This window comes from Gekko japonicus, unplaced genomic scaffold (genome assembly GCF_001447785.1).
Source record: "Gekko japonicus isolate JY-2015 unplaced genomic scaffold, Gekko_japonicus_V1.1 scaffold3609, whole genome shotgun sequence".
Taxonomy (NCBI): domain Eukaryota; kingdom Metazoa; phylum Chordata; class Lepidosauria; order Squamata; family Gekkonidae; genus Gekko; species Gekko japonicus.
The window spans coordinates 98,469-114,328 of NW_015173794.1; the positions used below are offsets into that span (position 1 = coordinate 98,469).

The 15,860-nt window shown below is 54.0% G+C and overlaps 1 protein-coding gene across 1 annotated transcript in view; it reads right to left on the reverse strand.

Annotated features, from left to right (window-relative positions):
- Positions 1 to 1,258: 1,258 nt before the first annotated feature.
- The window catches only part of TMEM98 (transmembrane protein 98), a 22,753-nt gene continuing 8,151 nt past the window's right edge, over positions 1,259 to 15,860 (reverse strand). Inside the window, exons 4-8 of the mRNA XM_015423561.1 lie at positions 13,589 to 13,720; positions 11,488 to 11,521; positions 11,223 to 11,338; positions 8,037 to 8,096; positions 1,259 to 3,014 (exon numbers count right to left, since the gene is read on the reverse strand). Coding sequence (XP_015279047.1) covers positions 2,807 to 3,014; positions 8,037 to 8,096; positions 11,223 to 11,338; positions 11,488 to 11,521; positions 13,589 to 13,720 — 550 coding nt within the window. The 3' untranslated portion in view covers positions 1,259 to 2,806. The remainder of the gene's footprint in view (positions 3,015 to 8,036; positions 8,097 to 11,222; positions 11,339 to 11,487; positions 11,522 to 13,588; positions 13,721 to 15,860) is intronic.

Consider the following 15,860-nt stretch of genomic DNA (forward strand, 5'->3'; position numbering starts at 1 on the left):
CATATGGTAAAGCCAGGAAAGAGCCTGAGCGGCGGGTGTTGCCTTCTGACACACTTCCGGTGATGCCAGGGGGTGTGGCATATGCAAATGAGTTATGCTAATGAGCTCCTGCACCTCTTTTTCTACAAAATGACCCCTGGCAAGTCTTACTAACGCTATCAGATGGTTTCGACATAGTCAGCCGCCAACTGCAGATCTGTTTGAGGAGGAGGAGAAGACTGCAGGCTGCATCCAGTTCTCTGACAACGGTGTGCTTGGATAATTATCAGCTCAATCCTCTGCGGGGTTGCCAATCTCCAGGTGGCACCTGGAGCCCTCCCACTATTACAGCTGAGCTCTAGATGGCTAAGATCGGTTCCCCTGGAGAAAATGGCTGCTCTGGAGGGTCAGCTGGTGGAGGGTCAGCTGGGGTCTACGGCAGTGTACCCCACTGAGGTCCCTGCCCCCCCCAGGCTCTGCCCCCAAACTCTCCCGGTATTTCCCAACCCAGAGCTGAATCTGGGAGAGTCCAGGTTCAAATCCGCAGGCTATCTTGGAAGGTCACGGGGTGACTTTGGGCCAGCCAGTCTCACAGGGCTGTTGGGAAGATAAAGGGGAGGAGAGGAGAAGGCTGGCAGGCCCAGTGTTCCCTCTAAGCTGAGTTAGTGTGAGCTAGCTCACCGTTTTTAAGCCTCCGGCTCACACATTTTTGTCTTAGCTCGGGAAGGAGGGCTCCAGAGCAAACTAATTTATGCAGTATCCAAATGGCTCGCTCACAACTTTAATGCCAGGAGCTCACAAAGTAGGATATTTGCTCACGAGACTCCACAGCTTAGAGGGAACAGCCACTTAGAAGAAGAAGAGATTGGAATTATACCCCGCCCTTCACTTGGAGTCTCAGAGCGGCTGACAAACTCCTTTCCCCTCCCTTTCCTCCCCACAACAGACACCCTGTGAGGTGGGTGGGGCTGAGAGAACTCTGACACAAACTGCTCTTTCAGGAACAGCTGTGCCAGAGCTTGTGACTGACCCAAGATCACATCAGCAGGTGCAAGTGGAGGAGTGGGGAATCAAACCCGGTTCTCCCAGATTAGAGTCAGCACACTTAACCACGACACCAAACTGGCTCTCTACTACTGGCTCTCTCACTACTGGGGAGAAAGAGGAGGATGTAAATAAATGAAGTCCAGACATAAATTCTACTTTGTGCATTCTGTTATCGCAAAGGGCATATCCAATGAACACACAGAAGACCAAGTTTAGATGACGGAATCCCCCATCTTTATTATTCTTATGGAAACACCTTGAACAGAGAAGCTAAGAGTGCCAGCATGTGAACACTGGAACCCTCCCCAAGCTAAGGAGGAGTGTAGGATGAGGGAGAGGCCTGCAGCTAAAGACCCCGAGGGCTGGGCTGCATCTAGGGCTCCCTTTCCTTCCACGGAAGGGACTCTGTTCCAGTAGCACAGCAAGCAGGGCTACATCAGAGGCAGGACCCACCAAGTCTTAATTCCAGAACCTGTTTCTTATTCCAGGGTTCAGCCCTACAACTCGGAAAGAAGCTAGGGAAGGCCCGGGAGAGACAGTGCACAGTCAGAGCAAGCCCCACAGTCAGAGCAAGCCCCTGGAATGTGGGGTGAAGAGTATTCTGCAACAAACAGTGTGACTTGGAGTGTACTGAAGAAATCAATAGGAAGAAGCCCTGTTCACAAGAGACAGTGAACACGCGTACAATCCGTTTACACTGTGAACTTCACCTTTCTTTAAGTGCTTTGGATAATTCTCATGTTTCAGCGCACTTCCGCATTCTCTCATTTTCCTCCCCTGTGAGTCTCTATTGCTGCTGCTTCTTTTTTTAACATGCATTTTGCTCCCTCTAGTGGTCAGTTTGATAGTACATCATTGTATGTCTGGCATATTTTCCTGCACTTAAACTGCTCGACATACAGCAGTGTGTGAGAAATGAGAATGTGGAAGAGCCCATATTTGGCATATGTACCCAGCTGAATGTACGGTTTTGACCCCACACTTAGCCAGGTTTTGATCCCCGGTTTCATTTGTAAAGTGAATGTGTGTTGTTTTTTTCTTAAAAACAGATGTACACGTGTTCGCTGTAACCTATGAACAGTAAGCGACAATGCCGGGGGGGGGGGGAGGCGACCTTAAAAGACTGCCCACTCTTGAGCCCTTGTCAAGAAAGTTACATAAATGATGCTCCAAAAGGAGGGGGAAATGCCGGCAAAAACAAAACCCCTCTAAAGATTGGTACAAAGTCAGCTTGCCCCCACTTAGGTATTGAAGAAACTGAAGTATTTCAGGTCAAAATTGGTACTGTGCCCTGGTACTGAAGATAACCTTCAAGTTTTGAACTCTGTACAGTTTCCACTTTGGGCACAGTGGGGTCTTTCAAGAGCATAACAATGCAGGGAGGGAAAAGCAAGACAGCCCCGTGGCCTGAGTCCCCGTGTGCTGTCTAAAGGAGCCGTTTGGACCCAGCATTAAGATTCTCAGCATTCATTCCCACCCCTCTGGCCTTACTTCCAGAGTTGTCAGCACAACTAAATTCCTCCTCTAATGGCAGAGAAATGATCCCCAGAACCACACCCGCTGTCTTAAGGGCCGCTGCTGTTCCACCCAAAGGAGAGTTAGAACGAAGTAGCAGCCAAGCAGAGATTCTGTTCCGCAGCTCTTGGATGTGCCCCCCGATAAGCAAAGCTATTCTACGCAGTAGGCTGGCCACGGTCCTTCCTCCTGACAGCAGTGCTGGGAGGGGGTAGGGAAGAGATGGGGAGGGGAGGAGAGGGCCTCAGGGCCTCCGCTGGGCCTGTTAGATGGCAGACTGCTCCTGAAGAAAGCCCTCGGCCCCAGGGGCAACGCGCTCCGGTTCAGAGGCCAGGGCTGCCTCGCGCAGCACACCCATGTGCTCCTCAGCTGCAGACAGCGATTGGTCGATCCAGTCCATGCCGCCGGGCGAGTGGCAGGCGTTGCGGGTAATCAAGACCAGGTGGCTGACGGAGAGCAGCAGGGCCGTCGTCCTGCAAAAGGAATGGGGTGACCTCAGTTGGGTGAAAGCGAGGGCGAGACCGGGCCCCTCCTGCCCACCCCAGGCCCCATCATCTGCCCCCCCCCGCTCTCTCAGCAGTCCTAGGTGGAGGGGGCCACGTTCACCCAAACCAACTACCTGGCCACGTCAATTGCTATGAGCAGTCACCAGACTTCTCATGCTCTTAGTACGTATATACTTTTGAGTTCCCAATCTCCAGCCAGGAGAACAGTGAATTCTTCACTGTTCCTACATGTCATCCCTTTTTTTGTTTTAATGGGAAAATCCCTTTGCCAAGGTAGCTTCTCACGATGAACTCAGCACATCAGCAGATGTTTCTGCCTTGTGCAATTAGCCTGATACCTGGGTTCCCAACCTCTACTTTTAGGTTCCCAATTTCCAGCCAGGAGAACAGTGAATTCATTCGGGTTTGCCACGCAGATGTCTGCACTGCTCTCCTACAGCTATGCAGTCGGGGCCTGTCTAAACTGCACACGCTGCTCTCGGATTCCCAGGCCCCCTGCCCCACTGCCTGAGCAGCATGTTGAGGAGGGAAAGGGACCTGGGTGTTCTGGTTGATCACAAGCGAAACATGAGCCTGCAGTGCGATGTGGCTGCGAAGAAAGCGAATGCAATCTTAGGATGCATTAACGGAAGCACTGTGTCCAGATCACGGGAGGTGGTAGTTCCGCTCTATTCTGCTATGGTCAGGCCTCACCTGGAGTACTGTGTCCAGTTTTGGGCACCACATTTTAGGAAGGATGTTGACAAGCTCGAGCGTGCCCAGAAGAGGGCAACCAGGATGGTGAGAGGGCTGGAATCCAAGTCTTATGAGGAGAGGCTGAAAGAGCTGGGTCTGTTTAGCCTGGGAAAGAGAAGGCTTAGAGGGGACACGATTGCAGTCTTCAAGGATTTGAAGGGCCGTCATGTACAGCAAACTTCAGAGGACGGCAGAAGACAGGAAGGCCTGGCGTGATCTGGTCCATGGGGTCGCGAAGAGTCGGACTCGACTGTGCTACTGAACAACAACAACATGTAGAAGATGGAGCAGATCTCTTCTCTCTTGCTCCGGATTGCAAGACTAGATCTAATGGGTGGGAATTACAAGGGAGTCGATACCAGCTAAATATCAGGAGAAACTTCCTGACTGTAAGAGTGGTTGAGCAGTGGAACAGACTGCCTCTGGAGGGGGTGGATGCTCCTTCGCTGGACGTTTTCAAGCGGAGGCTGGACGACCCTCTTTCGGGTATGTTGTAGGTATGTAGGGCTCTCTTTCGGCTATGCTCCTGCAGAGTGCAGGGGGTTGGACTAGATGTCCTGCAAGGTCCCTTCCAACTCTAACGTTCTATGATCCGATGAGAAACACTTCCCACAAAGCAGAGGTGCTAAAATCTCAGCTCAAACATTTGTAAGGTCTTTCGTCCTCCAAATACATTGTGCTGTATGCAGTTGCAAGAGCAAGCACCAGAGCTCAGTACCATGCTCACACACCTGAGCTATTAGGTAAGGATGCCAGCCTCCAGGTGGGGCCTGGGGATCCCCCAGAACTGCAGCTCATCTCCAGGTTGCAGAGATCAGTTTCCCCAGGAGGAAATGGCTGCTTTGGAGGGTGGCATTATGCCCCCACTGAGTTCCCTGTCCTCTCCAGGCTCCACCTCAAATCTCCAGGAGCTGGCTGGTGGGGGGACTTACCAGCAGAAAGAAGGCGGCCTAGGCCACCCATGTTGCCAGTGTCACAAAAGAAGTGACATCATCATGCCAGGGACATCCGGGTGACGCTCTGATATTTGGACAAAAACTCTATAGTAGAAGCCGGTTTTTACCATAGAGCTTTTGCCCAAATACCAGAGTGTCACCCAGAAGTTGCTGCATGATGATGTCACTTCCTGTTCCGCGCCAGCAACGTGGCCTAGGCCTTATTTCTACTGGTAAGTCCCCTCCCCATCCCCTGCTGATTGCCAGGTGGGAACCGGCAACCCTAGTTACACACACTCTGTAGGCATGCCAGTTCTGAGTTGGGAAGTACCTGGAGACTTGGGGGGCGGAGCCTTCAGGAGGCGGAGCTTGCGGAGGGAAGGGAGCTCAGTGAGGATGCCTCCCCGGATGCCATTTTCTCCACGGGAAACTGATCTCTGGAGTCTGAAGATCAGTTGTAATTCCAGATCCCCAGGCCCCACTTGGAGGTTGGTAACCTTACTGGCAGGGGTCGCTTCCTGCGGGAGTGCACAGGAGTGAAGCTCCGGCAGTAAGGAGCCCAGGGGGCGGGCACATGCAACAAGCCCCGCCCCCTGCTCCCAGCAGCTCTCAGTCGGGCCACAAGGAGCAAGAAGCAGCCAGGTAAGTTGCAGAGCCCCCCCCCGGCCTGCCTTCAGGTACAAGCTCTCCCTCCTCTGTGAGGGCAGATCTGCACATTCCCCGGCAGGCTGAAAGGGTTCCGAATCGGGCCGTGGAGTCGGCGGGCAGCGGAGAAACTTCCGCCCCAGACTGGGGAATTGGGGGTGGTGGTGTGCCCGGCAGCAGATCCGCACGCCCAGGAGGAGGAGGAGCCCCCCTTCCTTCCCCAGAGAGACCAGCCAGCAGGGCCTCCCCCGGGGAGGGGGATCGGGAGCGAAAGATTGGCACGGCTGGCGTGCCAAGGGGCGGGCGGGCAGGCAGGGAGGAGGCGCTTCCCAGCAGCCTTGTCGGAACAGAGGAGCCTCCTCGCCGGCCGTTGGGCGGAGGGCAGCAATGGGGGGGAAGGGGAAGCCGAGGACGGGGCCCGTAAAAACTGCGGGAGGGCCGAGCCCCGTGGGCCCCACGTTAGCTACAGGCCTCCCTCTCCAGCCTTGCCATTTTGAAGGCAACGCTGAGTGCTGCATCCTCCCCGCAGTGGCTCCAAGTGTCCCCATGGACACTCTGCTCCCCCGCCCCCCCCCAGCAGCCCCCTGCAGTTTTCCCTTGGAGCTGGACCCTAGGAAGCTGTCCTTGGCTCCTGAAAGAAAGCCCCAGGAGGCTCAGGCGTCCTGCTTAGCCCACACATGACGTTGTGGGGCACTCCCATTTAAAGCAACCTGTGAAGACAACATCTCCCCCCCACCCCCCCCGGGTCCACGGTAGAAGCAGCCAAGGAGGGTGCCTGGGAAAGTGGAGGGAGGCATGTTTTAGATCACCACACAGTTTAGGAATAAGACGTCTCTCTTTTTGGAGAGGAAAGCCCACGCCTCTCGCCTCCTCGGCTGCTGTCGGCAAAGTTACGAGAGCCTTCACGTTGGTGACACTTAACATGCACATCACTGAAAAAGAGCAGTAGGCGAATCCAAAATAAGAAGTCACCGGAGCTTCCAGCATTTCTTTCTTTTAAACGGTCGGGGTGTGAGATCCTGGTGTGGACTGGGACCACCACGGTGTATGGCCGGGGGTCTTCAGCAGGGTCGCCCTACGCCAGGCCCCCAAATTTGGGTAATCCAATTTGCCTGCATTATCTCTTTGTTGCTTTTCGTCTCTTCCTCTTAACTGCATTAAAGGGAGCTGGCGAAGGACTGGAGAAGATCTCTCTTTTACCTTATTACACTTTGGGTGCGTTCAGACGGTGGCTTTACAACGGTATAGGTGCCGGTTCCAACTGGTGTACTTACCGGCGTTCACACGGCGAACATCTGCCTCCCGTCCCTAACCATTGTAAAGGCCTTTAAACCGTTGTACTCTGCCACTAGGTCCCCAAGTGGTGGTATCCTGAGTACAACGGTTGCAATCGCTTTACCCCTCCGTCTGATCACTCTCCACCGGTGTCTAGACACTTCCGTTCGGAAGCCTGACTGCCGTTTTCCCCCCGCCATTTTTTTTTAACTGAGCGATGTGCGCTTGGGCAAAGCTTCGCCCTGAGCATTTGTTAAAAAAAAAAAAAGCCCTTAGTGTAGCGTTTTGGAGGAGTCCGGGACTTCAGGGAGGCCAGTTTGGTCTTTAAACTTTAAAGGTAAGTCCTTACCTTTAAAGTTTAAATGTAATATGGGGTGTTTTGAGCATGCGCAAAGATCGCCATTCTGTGAATGGCTGCCTATGCGCATGCTCAAACTGAGTTAAAAAAATAAAGCCGACGCCCGCAGCGTGTGAGCGGGCATACAGCGATGGGATCCGCAAAATGGAGGTAAGTGTGATCGCGTTTCAGCCGGCATAAACTGCACCGGTTCCAACCAGTACAGTTTATGCCGGCTGAAACGCCGCGTCTGAACGCACCCTTTGAGCTATACAATGTGGGGGGCGTACGCTGTATTGCTTTAATAAGTTCATAAATAGATAAAGGAAGATATCGCTTCACTGTGGGAATGAAAAACTCCCGTGAGGCATGCCCGGGAGTTCAAGTTCTCTCAGGGAGATTGGCAAGCAGTGCACAAACCCTGCGGGTCTGCTGAGTTTGCTGAGAGTATAAACTTGGCTACATTCGGGCAAGATAGGAGAGCTTCAGCGTAAAGAACATCCTGTTAAGAACATATTGTGATTCTAGTTAGAGGCTTCTCCTTTGTAACGTTTTCACTGTGCATGGCAGGGGGGAGAAATGGGTGAGCCTGCTCTAAATAAAGCGCTGCTGACAGGCAGTTCAAGAAAAACAGTTGGGACAGAGAGAGGACTGAGAGCTTGCTGGTCAGAGAGCTTCTACAGATCCCTGTGTGTTCTGTCGTTATTGAACCCTCGAAACCTACACTTCACCTTTTGCTCACGCCACAACTTTCTGCAGGGTGCAATTCTTTTTTCCCCAAGCCTGGCATTCCTTCACACTTTCTGCACCTGCCAGTCCCCAGGTGTGACTCCCTCAGAACAGCAGAAAGGCAAAAGGGACCCGTTTCCCCTGCGTGGCTGAGGCAGGCAGCGGCCCCTGCAAGCGTTGCCCTCTGGCCGGGGCTCTAGAAGTCCGAGGAGACGGCTTCCTTCTTGAATGAAAGCCGGTGCGCCGAAAGGACATCAGGCAGCACACTCAGAGGTGGGATCCACACGTGCAATATGGGCAGCCTTCCCCCCCCCCCCCAAGAAGCATACTCACCTGGCATCCAAAAGCTTCGGGTCCAGCGGCGGGTACATGGATCTGACAACATCATCTACCCTGGGGAACATAGGAACATAAGAGAGGCCAATGCTGGATCAGGCCAAAGGCCCATCTAGTCCAACACTCTGTATCACACAGTGGCCAGAAATACTAGGTGCCATCAGGAGGTCCACCAGTGGGGCCGGGACACTAGAAGACCTCCCACTGTTGACCCCCCCACCCCAAGCACCAAGATGACAGAGCATCACTTGCCCCGGAGTCCCTATCTATACCTTGTGGCCAATGTTCCCTCTAAGCTGTGGAATTTTCTGAGCAAAAATTCTACTTTGTGAGCTCCTGGCATTAAAGCTGTAAGCAAACAATTTGGCTACTGCATAAATTAGTTGGCTCTGGACCCATCCTTCCTGAGCTAAGACAAAAACATGTGAGCTGGAGGCTAAAAAACTGTGAGCTAGCTCACACTAACTCAGCTTAGAGGGAACACTGCTTGTGGTGAAGAGGACCTCTGCTCCATATGCTTATCTAATTCCCTTTTGAAGCCGTCCATGCTTGTAGCCGCCACCACTTCCTGTGGCAGTGAATTCCATGTGTTTAATCACTCTTTGGGTGAAGAAGTGCTTCCTTTTTTCCGTTCTAACCCGACCGCTCAGCAATTTCATGGAGTGCCCACAAGGAGTTCTTGTATTGTGAGAAAGGGAGAAAAGTACCTCTTTCTCTACCTGCTCTTTCCCATGCATAATCTTATAAGCCTCAATCACGTCACCCCTCAGTCGTCGTTTCTCCAAGCTAAAGAGCCCCCAAGCGCTTTCACCTGTCTTCATAGGGAAAGTGTTCCAACCCTTTGATCATTCGAGTTGCCCTTTTCTGCACTTTTCCCAAAGCTATAATATCCTTTTTAAGGTGTGGGAAAACATGGCAGGCCTGGGTGGAGAGATGGCCCTTCGGAAGGCTCTTTCTAACTTAAGAGTAAGGTGAATATGGGACTAATTAACAAGGAAGAAGGCAGGAGAGAAAGAGAAGATGTGCAGGCAAGAGGGAAAGGGGGGGAGGGATTTTGTATACTTCAGAACAAAGCATACCGCTCCCATCCCTGACTGACGCGGAAGGCCGACTCAGCCATAAAGGTTAAACGGGCAGCCACTTGTGGCCCCAAACCTTCCGGGGGGTGGGGGCCCCTGCTCAGCTGTGTCAAAGGCCCCGCCTACATTGTTGAAAGACGTCACAGGTGTCATGTAGGGTTGCCAACCTACAGGTGAGACCCGGAGATCTCCCAGAATCACAGCTCATCTCCCGAGTACAGATCTCAGAACCTCTGGAGGAAACGGCTGCTTTGGAGGGTGGATACGAATCCATGTTCCCTCTAAGCTGAGTCAGTGTGAGCTAGCTCACACTAACTCAGCTTAGAGGGAACATTGCGTCCAAAGCAAACTGATTTATGCAGCAGCCCAATCGCTCGCTCGCAGCTTTCATGCCAGCGGCTCACAAAGTAGGATTTTTGCTCACAAGGCTCCACAGCTTAGAGGGCACATTGCTCTGGAGCCACATCCTCCCTGAGCGGAGATGAAAATGTGCGAGCCGGAGGCTAAAAAACTGTGAGCTGGCTCGCACAAACTCAGCTTAGAGGGAACATTGCGTCCAAAGCAAACTGATTTATGCAGCAGCCCAATCGCTCGCTCGCAGCTTTCATGCCAGCGGCTCACAAAGTAGGATTTTTGCTCACAAGGCTCCACAGCTTAGAGGGCACATTGCTCTGGAGCCACATCCTCCCTGAGCGGAGATGAAAATGTGCGAGCCGGAGGCTAAAAAACTGTGAGCTGGCTCGCACAAACTCAGCTTAGAGGGAACATTGCGTCCAAAGCAAACTGATTTATGCAGCAGCCCAATCGCTCGCTCGCAGCTTTCATGCCAGCGGCTCACAAAGTAGGATTTTTGCTCACAAGGCTCCACAGCTTAGAGGGCACATTGCTCTGGAGCCACATCCTCCCTGAGCGGAGATGAAAATGTGCGAGCCGGAGGCTAAAAAACTGTGAGCTGGCTCGCACAAACTCAGCTTAGAGGGAACATTGCGTCCAAAGCAAACTGATTTATGCAGCAGCCCAATCGCTCGCTCGCAGCTTTCATGCCAGCGGCTCACAAAGTAGGATTTTTGCTCACAAGGCTCCACAGCTTAGAGGGCACATTGCTCTGGAGCCACATCCTCCCTGAGCGGAGATGAAAATGTGCGAGCCGGAGGCTAAAAAAACTGCCAGCTGGCTCACACTTACTCAGCTGAGAGGGAACCCTGGGGCCTGCATGGCTGCTCAGGGGACTCAAGATGCATGGAGGAGGGGAAGGTGTGGGGAGGTCAGTCCCCCTGGGCTGGCCACCGGGGCCTCTGAACAGCCTCAGTCGGCCTGCCCCGGTGGCGTCTGTCACGGGAGCGTGGGCCCCATTTGCTCTTTGCTTGACTCCTGGCCCCTGGCCTGATAGGAGCTGGATTTCACATCTTAGGAAGGGGGAAGATATTTTTTTTAATGGTGATAAGAACCCACTGGCTCAGGACGCACCAAAATCCAGCTATGCACTATGGAAGTGCCTGAGCAGCCAGGGGTCATTTCCTGCAGGAGCGCACAGGAGCGGAGCTCCGGCAGTAAAGAGCCCAGGCGGCGGGCACATGCAACAAGCCCCACCCCCTGCTCCCAGCAGCCCTCAGTCAGAGCAAGAAGCAGCCAGATAAGTTGCAGAGAGAGCTCCCTCTGGCCCCCCCGGTCCAAAACAGTCCAGTGGCACCTTTAAGACCAAGTTTTATTCAGGTACAAGCTCTCCCTCCTCTGCGAGGACAGATCCGCACGTTCCCCCAGTAGCTAGCAATCCAAAACAGCCCAGTGGAGCCTGAGCGGTGGGTGTTGCCTTTTGACACACTTCTGGTGATGTCAGGGGTGTGTGGCATATGCAAATAAGTTATGCTAATTTTATGCTAATGAGCTATGCTAATGAGCTCCTGCACCTCTTTTTCTACGAAATGACCCCTGTGAGCAGCTATATGGTTCTGATGAGTGTGCCTATGAAACCCAAGTGCATCATTTTACAGGCGTTCCCTTCCACCACAGAGTCTGCCTGTATCCCAACAGCTCCGGCCGTGGAATCCCCCCCCCCATCCACCGGCCCGCTCACCTGCTGATGTCCCCCCCTGTCGGCTCTCACCTGGGGCTGATCCTCTTGGCCACCACAATGATGTCACTCAGGCTGGTCGGAGACTTCATCCGGGCCCCCGAACCCATCGTCATGGCGACAAGCTTTTCCGTCAGGGTGTGGCAGATCTGTCCCAAGGAGAAGTGCGCATCAGTGCTGTTGGCCCTGCCTGCCCCGCAGCCCCATTTTTCTTATGCTCTCCCTGCACCTCCCACAGAGCAAGCTCCTCCTTGAAGGGCATGCTGCGATTGGAACTCCCCCAGAATAAGAAATTTACCTTCAGAATGGCAATGCAGTGGGAAACCAGGCCCCTGAAGGGAGAGAAAAATGCCACACTCAGATCGACGTCACGGCAGAGGCTGCCGAAAGACTCCCTCATGTCTCACAGCTGCGGTGGCTCAAGGGGTTAAGACGCTGAACTGCAAGCTGTGGAAGGTCGGTAGTTCAGCAGTTCGAGACCCGAGTGTGCCGCATGATGTGGATGCGGCACGCGCACGCGCTCCAGCCGCCAGCCAGGAGTACCCCGCTGGCGGCTGCATTCACACTTGGCAACCCTATCCTCACAGCAGCTCCTTGCACCACCATAGCCGGCGCCTCGTGCCAAGACAGCGCAGTGCGTCCCACTAGCAACAAGTACTTTCCGAGGGAAATAGACTTTCGGGGGGGGGGAACAGAGGTGTTGCCTGGCTCTGCGTGGCCACTGTAGCCAGCCCTTCGCGTCAGACAGCTGAGCAGGAATACCTGCCTCCTTCCCCGCACCCTCCGCCACTCGGGGGCCCTGGGCTGGATGGGAAGTCGCTTGTTTATTTATTTATTTAATTATTTATTTAATTCGGTTTCTATCCCTCCTTGCCTGACAAGCAGGCAAGTTGTGGGGCTTTGCCAGTAAGTCAGGGGGCCTAGCCTCGAGATGCCCCGCTGTGGCTATGGGCCTGGTCCCTAGATCTTTGGCTGCTGTTGTAGAAATACAGAAACATTCTAAAACAACTGCATAAACCCCATCATTATGTATCATTAAGCTTTCCATTAATTGCTTAAACATAAACTCTCAGTGGCTGTTTGAGACCACTGCGTCGAATGAACAGTAACAAAAAAGAAAGAAGAAATTAAATGAGCAGTGCAGGGGATGAGTTGTGCAGGCAGCTGGCGATTGCCTGTATCTGCAGCCCAGGAGGGAAGGGTGTGGGGAACTCACTACTAGCCCAATCCTGCATCAGACCCAGAGGTTTTTAGTGCAAAATTATGGCTGGGCTCAAGCCCCGTAGCTAAGGAGTTTTGGGGGAGGGGGCCGGGGGGGCCACCAGCCAATTAAATCAAAGTTAATTAAATTAACTTTGAATTAATTGGTGGAATTCCTAAGGCAGCCCGGGCTGCAACCAAGGGGTGAGGAGACTGTAAATGAGTCCCCCGGGATCCCTGCTGATTCAGATCTGTTTTGGGGGGTTTGGACCGATCTCTGTGTCTGTCTCGGGGAGTTCTTGCTGTCAGGTCTCGGGCTAACCTTTCCAGGAGGGGTGGAGTGCCGTAAAGGCTGCGGGGGAGAGGCCAGAGGGAAAGGCCGGGGGCGGCGGACCGCAGCGCAGCGAAATTCAGGCGCCCCCAAGGCGATGTGCCCACCGCCCCCTCCGGGCACTTGGGGCGGAAGCGCGCGTGGCACCCCGCCACCTTTGCGTGTCACTGGCTTTCGGGAATGCTGCCTGCTGCTGCCGCTGTGGATCCCCCGGCCTCCTTCCTTCCATTGGGCAGAGAAGGGGCAGTTCCACCCTTCCCCTCCAGCTCCGGCGAAGGGGAAACTTCCAGTCTGGTCCAGCAGAGCGGCCTGGCTTGCTCCGTGGATGGGATGCGATCTCTCTCTTTTTATCATCGCCTAGGCCAGGGGGGTGGGGTGGGGGGCTCCTGCTTAGAAGGGTGTTAGGGTTGGCCATGGAGGGGGCCCCGTAAAAACTGCGAGGGGGCACCCTGTGGGCCCAGCGTTAGCTACGGGCCTGCTGGGCTCCCAGACATTTGCTGAGTGACGTCTCTACCTTAAACATGCAAATGGGGGTTAGACGAATCCTGAACAAATACCCATATTTTCCGATGCTGCTTTTTCTGCTGTGGCGGCTGTCGTTCTTGGCTGGTTGACAGAGACGGAGGAGGCAGCACTCCGCCACCACTGCCTGGGAGGAAGGGCTGCTGATCTCCAGTCGGGGCCTGGGGATCTCCTGGGGCTACAGCGCCTCTCCAGGCGACAGAGGTCGGCTCCCCTGCTTCGGAGGGGGGCCTCCGTGGCTCTGTGCCCTCTGCCGAGGTCCTCCGGCAGATGCGTTCCCCCCCCGGGCTCGGCCCCCCCACCTCCAGGAATTTCCCAGCTCGGAGCCGGCCACGCCGTGACTTACGAGGCGTCTTCAATCCAGTCTTCATTCTCCAGGATGGCTTCAATATGCGGGTTTGTTATCACCACGTTGTCCAGCTCGAGTTCCGAAGGTTCCGACTGGGTCTCCATGGTGCCCATGAGGTCCACGATGGGCCTGGAAGGTCAGAGCAGACAAAGGGATCCAAGAAAGGCAGGTTAACGTTTGCCGCCACTGATGTCCTTTAACGGGCTCAGGCCTTTTTGACTTCAGTTTTGCTCTCAAACTTAAGCCAAGTGGCCACCTAACCAGATGTCAGAGCCCACAGCCAACAACGGAGTACACACTTATCAGAAAGGTAATACTTTATTGCAGAGCTATGGATCCGTTGACAGAAGCACTGTTAAGAATGGCTGCAGCACGTCTAACCATAGCGGCTGGTTGGAAAGCCAGCTCTCCTCCCCTGATACAAACATGGCATGATAAAATCTGGGATCTATTTATTTTAGAGAAGCTGACCCAGGTCACTCAAGCTACATCAGTAGAGACATCAACGGCCTATGAGCGATTTGTCGCAGTGTGGTTTAGAGTGCTTCAGTATATGTCAGAGAAGGACATAATTCCTTCTAAGGCTGCTTATGTCCCCTGGGTACGTCTTTAATCTTAGCTTCGTACAAGAGCGTAGGATACAACACATTAGCTCGATCACCATTCAAGAAGCCGGTTTTATTTGCATCATTCATCAGTATACAGGCTAAAGGATGGTGATTAAGGTTTATTATTACGTAGACGGGTTGGGTTTGATTGTGTTTCTAAGTTTTTCTTCGGTTAATCACTTACTGTAATGGTTGGTTCTTTTGACATATTTGAATATGCTGTTATGTTGTTTTATTCTTCTTAATAAAAATTTTAAAAAAGAAAAGAAAAAAAAAGAATAGCATCGCCCCTACAAGCATAATGGGAGATAGGGCATTCGTATGCACACACACCCCACCATAGGCCAATTAGCCATATTCCCGCGCGCGGGAGAAGGAGCCTCAGACCATTAGAGCCGAGGCTGGGAACCGACAGTGCTCCCACGGTTCTCCCAGGCCCAGACACTACACCACCTGCACCGCTTAGAGATAACAGCGTTACAGCAGAGAAGCAGCACAGAAGGAATGCAGCAGCAACTAGTACACAGAAAAAGGGGGAAATGGCCAGGTCTCCCTCTTGAGCCTGTGGAGAAATGCCATTTTGTGGGTAAGTTGGTGTGGGCTGGATAGGAGGAGGCCATCAAACTTGAGGTAGGCTTGGACCTAGTCTCCTCCTCATTCCCCCCCCCCCCTTGTTCAGTCCCACAGTCGAGTCCGACTCTAGAGAGGACGGGAAGTCCATCAAGGCTGTGAGGTAGGCTTGCCAAGTTCCCCCGAGGGGCGGGGAAACCCCTGCCCCAGAGGCCCATTCCCCGCCGCCGGCGGATCGGGCCCCGGGGGAACCCCACCCCCAAAGCAACCCCCGCCCCAGAGGCCCGTTCCCCGCTGCCGGCGGATCAGGCCCCGGGGGAACCCAACCCCCAAAGTATGTGACGTGCACGTTACCTGGAAGTGACACGATCACGCCGGGCATGCTGGAGGCATGCTGGGGGCGGGCATGCTGGGGGCGGGGCCACGGTCATCCAAGGGAAAGCTCTATGGTTTTCCCTTGGATGGTTGTGGCCTCGCCCCAGCGTGCCCGGCATGGTTACATCACTTCTGGGTGACGTGGTTGCGGCGCACGCACGCACTCCCAAAGCAGTGCTGGAGTCCCCCGCTCCAGCGCCGCTTCGGACTTGGCAACCCTACTGTGAGGAGATCAGCCCCAGAATGCTGCAGGGGGGAGAGCCACTTCCTGCAGGAGGCAGAGGGGCCATGTTGGGAGTGGTGCTAATCTGACCTTCTCCAGTGCAAGCAAAGTCATGTGCCTGCCCTGCGGACCATCCAGGCAGGGCCTGAGTGTAGAGAAGGGAGAGAGGGAGCGGTTTTGTCGCCTTTACTTCTGATTCTTCAGTTCACTGTTAATATGCCTGTATATAGTTGAGTGGTTTCAAAATAAATCCCTTTTACTGTTGACGTTGAGAAGTCCCTCTGCCCCGCTAGTTCCCCCAGCCGCTTGGACACGCTAGGGGCGGGTTGGGGACTCCCTGAGGAAGAGAACAAGGGCAAAATGGCCAGTTGCCAACTCTCCAGGGGAGCCCCGAAGATTGCCAGGAAGCCCCGAGGTGGGTTCCTAGCAACATTAGAGGGAGGTTAGGAGGCTGCCTCGCCTAACCAGAGCCCAAGACAGGGACAGTGGTGGC